This window comes from Dromiciops gliroides, chromosome 2, assembly GCF_019393635.1.
Source record: "Dromiciops gliroides isolate mDroGli1 chromosome 2, mDroGli1.pri, whole genome shotgun sequence".
In the NCBI taxonomy this organism is placed as follows: Eukaryota; Metazoa; Chordata; class Mammalia; order Microbiotheria; family Microbiotheriidae; genus Dromiciops; species Dromiciops gliroides.
In genome coordinates, this window is record NC_057862.1 from 211,625,643 (window position 1) to 211,641,173 (window position 15,531).

The 15,531-nt window shown below is 42.0% G+C and overlaps 1 protein-coding gene across 1 annotated transcript in view; it reads left to right on the forward strand.

Moving 5' to 3' along the window:
• RIN3 (Ras and Rab interactor 3) overlaps positions 1 to 15,531 on the forward strand; it is a 163,093-nt gene that overhangs the window by 139,039 nt on the left and 8,523 nt on the right. Inside the window, exon 9 of the mRNA XM_043980311.1 lies at positions 7,890 to 8,021. Coding sequence (XP_043836246.1) covers positions 7,890 to 8,021 — 132 coding nt within the window. The remainder of the gene's footprint in view (positions 1 to 7,889; positions 8,022 to 15,531) is intronic.

A 15,531-nucleotide genomic window follows, 5' to 3' on the forward strand; every position in this document is an offset into this window, starting at 1 on the left:
GATTTTGGGGGGTTTTAGGGTGTATTGGGATTAAGTGACTTGCCCAGGGTCACACAGCTAATAAGTATCAAGTGTCTGAGGTCAGATTTGAACTCAGGTCCTCCTGAATCCAGGACTGGTGCTCTATCCACTGTACCACCTAGTTGCCCCATGTGAACTTAGTTTTGTTTTTGTTTTTAATATTTTGATAACTATTTCAGCACAACTGGTTTCCCTTGAAATCATCTGTAGTTAATTTTATGCATTTAAAGACATTTTTCTGGAGAGTCCATAGGCTTCTCCAGACTACCAAGGGGGTCCAAGACACAAAAACAGGTTAAGAACCCCCATTCTGAAGTCTCGCCTGGCTCTGCAATGCCATGGTTCTATGATGGAGGCCCATCAGTCCTCATCCTGGCCCCAACCAGCAGGTTACATGATGTAAACAGGCCCAATTTTCCTTCTCTGGCAATAGGGCCATTGGCTTTTGGAAGCATCCATTTGTGGTTCCTTGAAGTAATTTATTTCCAGAGACTATAATAAGTAAGTAAATCATTGTATTTATTTGCAAGCAGTGACTTTTTCAAGGAATCCAAAACTTTCCAATGGGATAACGTCCAATCAAAGCGGGTCTTATAAATAATAAATATAAATAACACCGTTCCATCCTGCCAGAACACTGTCTTATCTAATAGCCTTCTGAACTCTGCAATCAGTATTTCTGAGCATGTAATAAATCACTTCAAAATGCCAAGTTACACAACCAAGAGATAGTGAGCACTGGTTGGGCAAAGCTGAGGGGCAATTAACATAACACCTGGAGAATAGAGACATGTGGTCTTTTCCTTTTGCTGCTGAAGACTTTGAGTGGGTCACCCCACATCCCAGCATGCCCCCATTTCTCCACAGTGTAACCCTATGAACTCTGTGGTACAATTGTTATTATAGGGAAATTGACAGTCAGAAAGAAGTGACCTGTACTATATCATATCGCCAATAACCGACAGCACCAGGACAAGACCCTGGGTCCTCTGGGTTCCCCAAGTCCAGAGAAGCCTTCCTGCTATACATTATGGCTCTCTTCTATACATGAAGGCTTATCCCTTATTTGCATGATGATCATAAATCAGTTTCTATAGTGCCTCAAAGTTTATAAAACACTTTGCCCACAATAACACTATGAGGTAGATAGTACAAGTAGTATCAGCATTTGTAGATTAGGAAACTGAGTCTGAGAGATGTAATTTGCATGTAGTCATGTAATAATAATTAGTGTTTATAAAGTGCTTTGTTAAGATTGACAAAGAACTTCATATATATTACCTCGTTTGATCCTCACAACAACCTGGGAGATAGGTGCTATTATTATCCCCATTTTACAAATGAGGAAATTGAGTCAGCCAGCCATTAAATGACTTGCCCAAGGTCACACAGATAGTAAATGTCTGAGGCTGGATTTGACTCTCGTCTTCCTGATTCCAGGACCAGCGCTCTATTCACCCAGCTGCTTTATCACAATTCTACAACTAGTAGAACCTGTATTCAAATTCAGATTTTCTGACTCCCAATATAACTCTTTCTTTTACACTACCCTGTCTCTAATTATTTTATCAGATGAGTCTTTTGAGTTAGTTTGAAATATGACCTGACACCTTACAGTGACCCCAAAAGCTGGGAAGAATGATAGCCCATGAGAGGCCAAGAACCTGAAGCTGTCAAGAGAATAGAAAATAGCACTGGACTTTTCCGTGGCCAGAACCTGGCTATTTTGGAGGATCCTGGCCAACCCTGGCTATAAAAAATTGTCACTGAGGACCAGATAGGGGAAGTGGGATCTTCAAAACTTAGATCACTTTTTATGCAACTCTGGCTTTGGGTTATGAAAATACGTGGTCAAGGCCACGCTTGTTAGTTATCTTTTTAGCTCCTCAGTGCCTTGCTCATGGTAGGTACTTAAAATGTGCTTCTTGGCTTGGTTTATATTGGATTGGATAATTCTTCTTGGCTCCTAATTCTGGGCTCTGCATACCGGATAGGGAAAGGAGCCTTAGGCCAGCAGTGAGAAGACTGTTCTGCCATGTGGGTGTGACCCTAAGCAAGTCACTTCAGAATCTTGAAATTGGAAGTCACCTTAGAAGCCACAGTTTGTACTATATATGAATCTTCTTCACAATATCCCCAAACCATTGGCTACCAGCCTCCACCTGAAGACCGCTAGTGATGGGAAGCCTCTGGCATCCAAGTCAGCCTTTGGATAGTTCTAATTGTTAGAAACTTTCCTGGATTTCAGTTTCATCATCTGTAAGAGGAGCCGGGCCAACCACTAAGATTCCTGTGAATTGTCGGGAGGAGCCTAATCTTGAGCACATCCAGAGGATGGTGACCCATATAGTGAGAGGACTAGAATTCATATGATCAACAGCTAAAGAACTAGAGGATCATTAGCCTGCAGAAGAGAGTTAGTTGGGGCAGCTAGGTGGCACAGTGGATAGAGCACCGGCTCTGGAGTCAGGAGGACCTGAGTTCAAGTCCGGCCTCAGACACTTAACACTTACTAGCTGTGTGACCCTGGGCAAGTCACTTAACCCCAATTGCCTCACTTAAAAAAAAAAAAAAGAAGAGAGTTAGTTGCTGTCTTTAAACGCCTTAAGGTACCTCTCCCCACTGTGGGAGAGACAATATACACATAATGCCTCTAATTTTGAACCCTATGCCCTCCTAACCCTCTACTATTTCCTATCTCATGATTGGGTAGCCCCTACAATTGATTTCTTCACTTCCGCTCCAGGACCGCTGAGCATTTGTGAGGAAAATTATGAAACTAAGCTCATTTCAGCCACTACAAATTTATATTGCATAACCTCAGTTGGGCCTTTCATGCGACTTAACCATTTTTGCTCTTCCCTTAGTGACTCCCTACTTCATTCCCCACTACATTTATTCCAAACCTCTTCTCTTCTCTTACTCCTACTCCCACCCTGACCCTCCGCACTGATTGGGGTGTAGGAGTACTTAGCCTTCCACTTTGCTGAGAAGACTAGGGCCTTCTGGTAATGAGTTTCTTTATCCTCCTTCCTCCTTTCTTCAGAATTACTCAGTACGCTCCTCCTCTTCTCTAATCTTGTTAAAGCTAATTTCTCTACCTGAGCCTTTGATTCCATTACCTCCCAAAAATCACCCCACCAGTCTTATACATTTTCAATCTCTTCCTTTTTACTCTCCACCACACTCAAGCCTCTTCAATCATGCAAAAAAGCCTTCTCTCAGACCCTTCTGTGCCATATAGTTATTGTCCCGTTTGTCTACTCCCTTAAACTTCTTGGAAAAAAAATTTCTGTGTGCAATATCATAGTTTCTTCACTGCTCACTACTCTTTGTAATCTGGTTTTTATCTCTTCTACTTTACTGAAACCACTCTGTCAAAGATCATCAGTCCAGCAGCAAATCCAATGGCCTTTATACTGTGCTCTCATCCTCTTTGACCTCACTGGACATTTTGACATAGTTGAGTAATCCCCCTCTCACTTGTTATTCTCTCCTCCCTTAGCTTTATCTTGTTCTCCTTCTTCCTCTCTAAACACTCCTTTACTCTTATGGTGTGTGTCCATCAAGGGTCATTCCTCAGCCCTCAGTTCTTCTTTGTCAATACTTTTCCCTTTAAAAATCTCATTCACAGGGCAGCTAGATGGCACAGTGGATAAAGCACTGGCCCTGGATTCAGGACCTGAGTTCAAATTCGGCCTCAAGCACTTGATACTTACTAGCTGTGTGACCCTGGGCAAGTCACTTAACCCTTATTACCCTGCAAAAAAAGAACAAACAAAAACAAAACAAAACAAAAGAAATCTCATTCACTCCTACAATTTCAACTATCACTTCTAGGCAGGCTTTTCCCCCCAGATTCTATTTGGTTTTGTTTTGTTTTGTTATTTAATTTAATTTTCACTTATTTAATTTTTAATTTATGGAATATGACAAGCATTTCCATAACATAGTATAAAAAGAAGATGATTGCACATGAAACAGTAAATCTATTATATACAACCTGCCATTCCTTTTAAATGTTTAATAAGGTTATCATGTAAATTTCTTACTTTTTCTTCCCTTCCACTCTCCAGTCCTTGCCCTAGAGATGGTTACTATTAGACACAGGTACACTCTTGCCTCCCCCAAAAGCTGAATGGACATCTTCCCTCCATCCATAGAGGTGAAGGGTTGATTTGCCAAATATCAGTTCTCACCATGCCATTTATCGCTAAACATAAGCCAAAGGGTGGCTTGCTGTAATAAAAAAGAGAACTAGTCTTAGAATCTCAAGGCCTGGGTTCAAGTGCTGGCACTGTGATTTTTTTGTTTGCCAAGGTTACCTTCACTAGTCACCCCTATGAGCCCTCTCCCTTTCATCATAGTAAAAATAAGGACTAAAATACTTTTTTTTTTAATTGGGGTTAAGTGACTTGCCCAGGGTCACACAGCTAGTAAGTGTTAAGTGTCTGAGGCCGGATTTGAACTCAGGAACTCCAGACTCCAGGGCCAGTGCTTTATCCAGTGCACCACCTAGCCACCCCCAACTGAAATACTTTTACTGCCTACCTCAAAGGTTTGTTTGGGTAAATGGGGGAATCAAATGAGATAACATGTATGTAAAGGTATGCAGGGTACATTGCACATGTGAAATACTACATGGACGTAAACTCCTTGAATTATTTTCCTAAGCAGATTGGATTCTGTGTTATTTAAAATATTGGAGACTAGGCTAGTTTTTCTAAAATATTGCTACTTAAAAATTAATGGCTATTGCACCAGTTTGGCAGTAAGCATTTTTTTTTTTTTTTTAGTGAGGCAATTGGGGTTAAGCGACTTGCCCAGGGTCACACAGCTAGTAAGTGTTAAGTGTCTGAGGCCGGATTTGAACTCAGGTACTCCTGACTCCAGGGCCGGTGCTTTATCCACTGCGCCACCTAGCTGCCCCGTAAGCATTTATTATTAATTAATATCACCTACTAATAAAGCATTGACCACGTGTCTCCCTGACTTCCCCATTAGTCACAGCCTTACAGGCCTAAACAATTACATACCCAGCATGGAGAATAAAAGAGTCCCAGGAAGAAGAGACAAGAGAGAGATCCTCCTGCTGTGCCCAGGGGGTTTTATCCTCTTTTTGGTAGAGGTGGACCACCACCTAATTGGTTAGCATCATTCAGCTCCATTGATTGACGCCATTAGGGGGCTTGGTCTAGAGATCAAATTCCAGCCATCTAGGTGTGCTTCTTCCCCATGCTAAGCAGAAGGATCAATCTGCATTGCTTTTGTTAAGCTGAAGGCTCATTCCAGGCTGGTTTCTGGTGAGAGGGAGAGAGCAGCTAACATCCCAAATTGTGCCTAGCGCATAAATGACTTGCGATCTGCACAGCTGTTACCTCTTTGGACATCTTTGGGAAAAAGAAAGGATGGTCAAGTCCTCAGGGTCCTAGGAAACCTCAGAGGCCATGAAATCCAACCCCCTCATTTTACATGTAACAAAACTGAGCACCAAAGTGGATAAATGACTTATCCAAGGTTTCCTTTGTTATAAGAATAATAGGGGGGCAGCTAGGTGACACAGTGGATAAAGCACTGGCCTTGGATTCAGAAGTACCTGAGTTCAAATCCAGCTTCAGACACTTGACACTTACTAGCTGTGTGACCCTGGGCAAGTCACTTAACCCTCATTACACTGCAAAAAATAATAATAATAATAGGCAGGCTTTGAGAAGCACTGCTTTTTCTACTATATTAGATGTTAATGCAAATCATGCATTTGTCAGTTCCACCAGTACAGCAATCAAGCAAGTAGATGGGTAAACAAACATGTCTCCTCTGCATGGGACATCAGGCAAGGCACCAGACTCCCACAGGCCTTAGTTTCTTCATGTGCAAAAAGAGGTTCCATTCCATTATTGAATGTCACTGAAAGAACCATTGAACTTTGGAGTTGGAAAGAACCTTAAAGACCATCTAATCCAACCCTCTCAATATAAAAATGGTGAAATGCCAATGCAATGGTACAGAAGAGTTCCAGGGAACTCATGATAGAAGAGGATCTCCAAATTCAGGGGAAAAAAAAAACAAAACTGTGGAGTATAGATGCTGAATGAACCATACATACTATTTCTTTTGTTTTTGGTGCTGTTGGGTTTTTTTTCTATTTTGAGGTTTTTCATCATTGCTCTGATTTTTTTCTCTTATAACAGGACTAATGCAGAAATAGGATTAATGTTATTATGTGTATATATATATATATATATATATATGTGTGTGTGTGTGTGTATATCTATATCTATATAGATATAACCTATATCAGATTACCTGCTGTCTAGGGGAGGGGGGAGGGAGGGGAGGGAGGGAGAAAAATCTGAAATTGTAAAGCTTGTATAAACAAAAGTTGAGAACTATCTTTACATGTAACGGAAAAAATAAAAATACCTTATGTGTAAAATAATTAATTAATTAATTTTTTTTTAAAAAAGAAAAGGTTAAAAAAAATGGTGAAATGCAGACTTTAAGACTTTTAAGTGTTTTCCCAAGGTTGAAAAGATAAGAAATAAAAGACCTGGCATCCAAAGCTAGGTCTGATGCCTCTAAAACCAGTGTGCTCATTTCTTATGTAATTTTTTGTTTCCAAGTATTTGGGGCTAGCCTTGGAAGAACTAATTCATTCAATGAGCAATTACTGAGTGCCTACTATTTGCAGAGCCCTGTGCTACAAGCTCCAAAGGATACTAAGACTCATATGCACGTATGGTTCCTGGCCTCACAGGGAAGAGAGAGAGAGATTCAATGCTTACTATGTGTCAGGTACTGTGCTAAGCCATAAGCAAACAAAATCATTCCTACCCTCACAAGGCTTACATTCTAATGGGGGAAAGACAAACATAAAAGAGAATTGGTGGTAGAAGGAGAGTGCCCAGCAGGGACATGATGAGGAGGCAGTCAGGAGGTGGCTGCAGAAGTGTGCTGGAGTCAGCTTGTACTGGTGTAGAGAGGGGGTTGTTAAATTTTCGGGATGAGTATGTACACTTCAAAAATTGGCAAACACTACAAATCAGGGTTTGATTTATCATTTTGTTGATTGTCTAGGCTTAAGAAAGTGATGGAAAAAAATGTTAATATAAGATTAAACTTTAAAATATGTTATACTTTTAGGTGGAGAGTAGGTTATTAAACATTTACTGGGGGCAGCTAGTTGGCTCAGTGCATAAAGCACCGGTCCTGGATTCAGGAGGACCTGAGTTCAAATCCGGCCTCAGACACTTGACACTTACTAACTATGTGACTCGGGGCAAGTCACTTAACCCTCATTGCCCTTCAAAAAACAACAACAAAAACAACATAACCAAAACATTTACCAGCAAATCCTTGCTCAAAGGCCTGGATCCTTGCAGGATAAAGTGAATATTTACCTATGTGGGGGTGGAATGGGGGTGGGGGGCAATATGGAGAAGAACCAAGTATGGATTCCAAGTTTCTGGTGGATAGAGAGTGTTGAAGAGTAGGGTCATGTGAGAAAATCTAGTAGAAACTTTGTTTGCAATGTTTCCAGTCCTTCACTTGCTATTTCAGAACCCTTTCTTCCCCATAAAGATACCCCTCTCCAATTCCATTCCCAGGCTCCTCTGTTTTCTTGCTGTTCTGGGTCTCTCCCATGAAAGTCCAATAGGGCATAGGAGACTCGCTGTGCTCCCCAGACCCACTTCCCACCAAGAGGGAATCCTAACTCAATGAAATGCTGTTAAATGCCGGGCCTTGGGACCTGGAAGACCAAGACTCTAACACGCCAAAGAACTTTGGAGAGGAACGAGAGTCCTTTCCCTCAACGGTGTGAGCTGTACAGAGCCAACTTTTCACCATCGGTTACTTCCTTCATACAGGGAAACCCTATGGAGCTGATGACTTTCTTCCAGTCCTCATGTATGTCCTGGCCCGCAGCAACCTGACAGAAATGCTTCTCAATGTAGAATACATGATGGAGCTCATGGACCCCGCCCTGCAACTGGGGGAAGGTAAGAGATCAAGGTTCTGCTTCCTGAGGGGCAGCCCTGTCACATACATAGACACACACAGATTGGGGGGAAGGGGCAAAAGAGGCATTTTTCTCTAAAGGGACCAGAGAGACCAATGACCTTCATTTAACAAAGGAGGAAACAGACCCATAGAGGTTAAGTAACTTACCTAAGGTCACATAGCTTATAAGAAACAAAACCAAGAATCAAACCCAGCTCTTTCAGCCTCCAGCTCCAGTTGTCTTTCTGTGATACAACACTGCCTTGACACACTGGAGAGAAGGAGCCAGCCAGGCAGCCGTGTGGAAAAATAATGGGGAAAATGCCTGACTGGTAGGATTCATTCAACAAATATTATTCATTCAGCTGGGCTGAGAGGGCCCATTCAACAAACATTCATTTGATACATTCCATAATAATAGCTTTGATCACTAGCATTTTGAAATTTGAAAAAGTCTTTCTTCCAAATAACTCTATGAAGCGGGTAGGGTATGTTTTACATTACAGCTGAATAAACTAAGGTTTTAGCTAATAAATGCCAAAGTCAGGATTGGAACCCAAGTATCTTGACTCCCTATACAACTCTAGGGAGTCTTTAATTACAAATAAGACATGATCCCTGCCCATCAAAGAGCTTACAGTTTTGTGAGTATTAGATAGAGAGCAGTAGTGTCAAACTCAAATAGAAACTGGGCTGCTCATCCATACCTATGAGCAACACATTGACTTTGATTTAAAATTTATTTATGTTTAATTATATTTTTATTCTATTAATATTTCCTAATTACATTTTTTGGGGCAGGGCAATGAGGGTTAAGTGACTTGCCCAGGGTCACACAGCTAGTAAGTGTCAAGCATCTGAGTCTGGATTTGAATTCAGGTCCTCCTGAATCCAGGGCCAGTGCTTCAGCCACTGTGCCACCTAGCTGTCGTCCCCCCCCCCCCATTACATTTTAATCTAGGTTTTTTACCTCGGTTTTTGGAAACTATCCCAGGGAAATGTATGTTCTAGTAGGTTCTACTACAACCTCCTAGAAGAGCTACAATAATGGGCCTGGTCAAAGATAGAGTGTCTGTTACCTGAGGACCAACCCAGATGAAAAATGACCTCCAGGTATGCCTATAATGATGATAATTGTGATGATGGTGGTTAGCACGTATAGAGTGCCTTCTATGTGCCAGGTACTGTATCTAGGATGTAACGGGTAGTATAAGACCCATGGGCTGAGTGTTTGACCCCTTGGAGTAGAGGCCTGTGGCTCACTTCACCACCCAGTCTTCCCAACACACAGGTGACTGGCTCCCTAGGAAGTAGGGCATGGCAGGGAATGGGCATATCCTCTTACCAAAAAGTATTCATTAAAAAGGCAAACAAAGGTAATTAAAGGTGACAAAAGTGTTCGAATGTAAATTGCCAGCATGGTTTTTTGGCCCTTCCTTCAGTTTCCCTTTTCAACACACCCTTCCTCCTTTCCTCATTGGAAGCCAAAAGCCCATTGGTACCACTGTTAGACAGAACATTGGACTTCTAGTTTTCCATTGCTAATTGGGGAACCTATTGTAGAAGAACAGGGTTGCCTTTCTAATGTTCCTCTCTTCAAGAGAACACATTTCTGACTCCCTTTGGCTGAAAATGACTATGCCTAGCACGAAGTAATCACCAAATAGATGCTTGATTAACTGATTGATTTTCCCCCCTCAGATATCTCAGGGTATGTCACCTGGACCTCACATTTATTCTTCCCCTGCTCATCCCTTGTAATCATGGTTGTTTATAGTTCTTGTTGAGTAGTCTTAGTTGTGTCTTACTCTTTGTGACCTCAATTGGTTTTCTTGGCAATGATACTGGAGGGGTTTGCCATTTCCTCCTCCTGCTCTTTTATTTATTTATTTTTAATAGATTAGGAAATCAAAATAAAATAAACAGGGTTAAGTGACTTTCCCACAGTCACACAGCTAGGAAGTGTCAGAGGCCAGATATGAGCTCAGAAAGATGAATCTTACTGACTCCAGGTCCAGCACTCTCTCCAATGTGCCACCTAGCTGCCTGATTTATTATTTAACCTCATTTAGATTCTTAGCACTTGGCACATAATCTTTTGCTTTTTTATTCAGTTGATTTGAATGCCAGCATCCATAGTTAGAATTATTAAGCACCTACTGTGTGCTAGGCACTGTGCTATACATGGGAGACATAAGGACAGAGATAAAATCATCCTTACTCATTTAAACTCAAAGAGCTTAATTATGGCTCCGTTCTTCAATACTTGGAAAGATCTGTGATTTTATTGCTATTGGTGCTCCCTCTATGTCTTAGTAGTCATTGTGACTCAAAAATATGTCAGAAAGCTAGATGGAGCAGTGGATAGAGTTCTGGGCTTGGCTTCAGGAAGACCTGAGTTCAAATGCATGACCTTAAGTCATGTAATCTCTCTCTTTTTTTTTTTTTTAAGTGAGGCATTTGGGGTTAAGTGACTTGCCCAGGGTCACACAGCTAGTAAGTGTTAAGTGTCTGAGGCTGGATTTGAACTCAGGTACTCCTGAATCCAGGGCCGGTGCTCTATCCACTGCGCTACCTAGCTGCCCCTGGTCACGTAATCTCTTAGCCTTAGTTTACTCATCTGTAAAATTGGGATGATAATAGTACCTACCTCCTAGAGTTGTTGTGAGGATCAAATGAAATAATATTTGTAAGGCATGGTGCCTAGCACATAGAAGGTGCTTATATAATTTTATTAGTATTATTATGGGGTAGGTAGGATGGCACTGTGGGTAGAGACCTGGGCTTGGAATCAAGAAGACTCATCTTCCTAAGTTCAACTCTGGCTTCAGATACTTACTACTGTGTGTCCTTGGGCAAGTCACTTCCCTCTGTTTGCCTCAGTTTCCTCTTCTGTCAAATGAGCTGGAGAAGGAAATAGCAAACCACTCTGGTATCTCTGCCAAGAAAGCCCCAAATGGAGTCATGAAGAGTAGGACAAAACTGAGAATGGCTGAACAATAACAAATCATTATTATGTGCATCCCCTGGTGGGCATCTTTCATCTAGGTTGGTACTCAGATGACAGACACTCTATGACCAGGCCCATTCTTGAAGCTTGATACTGCCTACCAGAACCCATACTTCCCTGGAAGGGCCAGGGTCACCTCCACATGACCATGAGGCATCAGATAAGGAGGGCTTTAGTGGGGGATGAGTCTACTATCTAAACCCTGCTTTAATCCGTGGCTATTTTCAGTCTGTACCATTTATCAGGATATATGATTCTAATAGGGTATTTCTTATGTTCTTAACAGATCAAGGGAACACATTAGAAATGAGGGCATTTGCCATCGCTTTATGACCTTGGGCTTACCTAGTGCATAAGCCATCGTGTGCTATAGCTTTAAAAAGACAAATAAAACCAAACCTTGTTTTCAAATGACAAGACCTGGGTCTGGCTCTGCTGCTTTGCTATTGACATGACCTTGGGAAGGTCATTTCCCTTTTTTTCTGAGCCTCGTTTCATAGATTGGATAAACCTCGAAAGTCCTTCTTGAGGCTTTTAAAAGCCCTTCTTTAGCCTATAAAACTAGAGAGGCTTTCTCTCCTTTTTTTTTTTTGGTGGGGCAATGAGGGTTAAGTGACTTGCCCAGGGTCACACAGTAGTAAGTGTCAGGTGACTGAGGCTGAATTTGAACTCAGGTCCTCCTGAATCCAGGGCCGGTGCTCTATCCACTGCACCACCTAGGTGTCCCCCTTTTCTCCTTAAATATTTTTTTTCCTGTTGTAAGAATAACACCCCGTGGGGCACGTAGTCCAATCCCTGTCATTTTATAAATGAGGACATTTTGGCCTGGAGGGATTAATTTATCCAAGGTCACACAGAACATGTCAGAGGTAGGATTTGAACCTGGATCCTCTAACTCCAGAGGCAGTACCCTTGCCACTGTATTAAAAAGTAGCTACATGATGCACTGCCTAGAACACCGGGAGTCAGAAAATCTAGCCTCAGATACTTGCTAGCTGTGTGATCCTGGGTAAGTCATTTAAGTTTCCTCCTGTGTAAAACAGGGATAATAATAGTACCTACCAGGGCAGCTAGGTGGCACAGTGGATAAAGCACCAGCCCTGGATTCAGGAGGACCTGATTTCAAATCCGACCTCAGCCACTTGACACTTACTAGCCGTGTGACCCTGGGCAAGTTATTTAACCCCTCGTTGCCCTGCAAGAAAATAATAATAATAATAATAGTACCTACCTCCAAGGGTTGTTGTGAAGATCAAATGAAATAACATGTGCAAAACCCTTTGCAAATCTTACAGAGCTAATCATGTAAATCACATAGTGCATATAATGCAAATCATAGAAATGCTCACTCTTGTTGTTGTTCTGTCTCCTGAGCATAATCCACTGTTCTAGGCTCTGGAGATAAAAAGACAAAAGTGATATGTCCTAGCTCTCATAGAGCTGACATACTGAGGGGTATGTGGGGTTCAAGAGGAATCCCATGGGGCAGAGAGCGAGGTTGACATGTGAATGTGGACCTAGCTCTTCTTCCCTGCTGCACTCTTCCTCTTTATAGACTAGCAAAATAAGCTAGGATAGACTTTAATAAGTCCTTTGGTCTATGTTGCTAAGGTATTATTATGTCCATTTTACAGATTAATCAATCAACAAGCATTTTAATTTTACTAAGCAATGCCAGGCACTGTCCTAGATTCTAGAGAGACAGACAAAACAAAATAGTTTGTATCTCAAGGAATTTATATTCTGTCTGGGGAAATAGCATCTCCATATACAAGTAAACACAAAATAAGTACAAGGTAGTTTGGGGAGGTAGCTCAAGGAGGTGGGGTATCAGGGAATGCCTCATGTAAGAGGTGGCAAGTGAGTTGAGCATTTGAAGGAAGCTGGGGATTCTAATAAGCAGAGGAGAAAGCTTAGAAAAGTTATGAAGAGTTTTAAATGCTAAACAGATGAACCTACGTTCTATTCTAGGGGCAATAGGGAGCCACTAGAGGTTTTTGAGCCGGGTGGTGATGTGCCCAAAACCGTGGCTTAGGAATTTGGTAGCAATCCGCTAACCTATGTCAAGTGGCTAGTCTGAAAGAATGGTTATCTTCCCAAATGAGAGATTGTTTACTGCTCTTTCAACAGAAGGACTGGGCACCTGCCAATAGATTGGCCACCCCCTTTTTCAGAATTTACTGAGGTACCAGACCTCAGTATTCCTCTGATAACTCATTGTGGCATGGAGGTCATCCTGGGTTCTCAAAGCCTACACTAGTGGAGTATAAACTCTGGGTACCCCTACCAATAGTAAGGCAAGGGGAGGTTTACTAGTGAAGGCCCTTTGGTAAACTAGCCACATGTATGTCTGTGAAAAAAGCACAGCTTAGTTTTGGGAGTATGATTAATTATAGCTCCCTTCTTCAATACCCAGAAAGATCTGTGATTTTGTTGTTACAGGGTGGTAAATTTTTCTACCACTATTCCCAGATCCTACCTTACCAAGTAGAAGAGTTGTAGTCAGTCAGCATCTATTAAGTGCTTATCAAGGCACTGTTCTCTCTATCAGTGGGAAGACCCATATCTACAAAATCACAGCTCCTAGAAGTATTGAAATACAGATACCAGAAAGAAGGAAAGTCATGCAAGCATTTATGAAGTTCCTCCTGTATGCCAGATACTCTTCTGAGATACAGAGATGAAAATGAAACAGTCCCAACGCTCAATCTGTTAGGGAAAACAATATGTAACAGGTGATCTGGAGAGCCCTCTGGTCAGCTTCCCATGGAACTAGAGACCTGTGGCCTTTGGCTCTTTGGGGAGGTGCCCCAGTCCTGAAGATCTGGGCTTTGCCCAGATGGCTCCTATTATAAATCCATTGTTATTGTTGTCATTGTTCAGTCATTTTTCAGTCGTGTCCAACTCTGCATGACCCCATTTGGGGTTTTCTTGGCAAAGATACTGGAATGGTTTGCCATTTCCTTCTCCAGCTCATTTTATAGATGAGGAAACTGAAGCAAACAGGGTTAAGTGACTCGCCCAGGATCACACAGCTAGTAAGTGTCCAAGGCTAGATTTGAACTCTGGAAGATAAGCATTCCTGATTTCAGGCCTGGCACTCTATCCACTCTGCCATACAGCTTCTCATTTAAATTAATACATGGGGGCAGCTAGGTGGTGCAGTGGATAAAGCACAGGCCCTGGATTCAGGAGGACCTGAGTTCAAATCCAGCCTCAGACACTTGACACTTACTAGCTGTGTGACCTTGGGCAAGTCACTTAACCCCCATTGCCTCAAACCCCCCCCCCCAAAAAAAATTAATACATGTACTCATTTAAATTCATACAATCTAATTTGGTTGAGCTGGGGAGAGAAGAAGAGGTACTGGGGTAGGGGTGAGGAGCAGAGATCATGCAAAGCCTTGTAACCCTTGGGTCCTGCCAAAGCTGCCACGTTACTCAGAACCCAAGACTTTTGACACCTAGTCCTTTGCTTTTTTTTAACACCTCAAAATCAGTTGGTTTAGTTTAAAAAAAACAAAAAGCATCAGAGGGATAAGATCCTGGCTCCACTTCCTGATACCTGTGTGATCTTGGGCAAGTCAATCAACCCCTGTAGGCCTGTTTTCTCAACTGTAAAATGGGGGTGTTTGGACTGTGTGTGCCCTCTATGGTCCCTTCTACATGGAAGCCTAGGAATGATACCATACTGTTAATTGGAAACTTGAGAGCTTTGAGGAGGTGAAGCCTGCCACCTAGTGGTCCTGAGAGTCATTTCAGGGCATCCAAAATGACAAATGCTTTCACAGAATCTCCAAATGGGGGGGGATCTTGGTAGCCATCTTGTCCAATCCAGACCTGAAAAGAAATCTTCTATACAACACCACTGATGAGTGATTATCTAGTCTGGGTCTTCCAGCGAAGGGGAGCACACTACCTCCCCCATTCTTACATAACTCTAATTAAGAAAGTTTTCCTGACTTCAGATATAAATCATCATGTTACTTCTAAGTCTTCTCATTCCTAGTTCCTCCAACACCATGTTTCTCAAACTTTTTGGTCTTTATACTCTTTTTTTTTTTTTTAAGTGAGGCAATTGGGGTTAAGCGACTTGCCCAGGGTCACACAGCTAGTAAGTGTTAAGTGTCTGAGGTCAGATTTGAACTCAGGTACTCCTGACTCCAGGGCCGGTGCTCTATCCATTGCGCCACCTAGCCGCCCCGGTCTTTATACTCTTAAAGATTATTGAGCCAAGGGGCAGCTAGGTGGTGCAGTGGATAGAGCACCAGCCTTGGATTCAGGAGTACCTGAGTTCAAATCCGGCTTCAGACACTTGACACTTACTAGCTGTGTGACCCTGGGCAAGTCGCTTAACCCCCATTGCCCCGCAAAAAAAAAAAAAAAAAGATTATTGAGCCCTTGCCCCCAAAATATATGGACAATGTCTATTAATATTTTCCATACTAGTAAGTAAAATATATTATTAGGAAAATAATTTTTACTTTGTAGACTCCCTA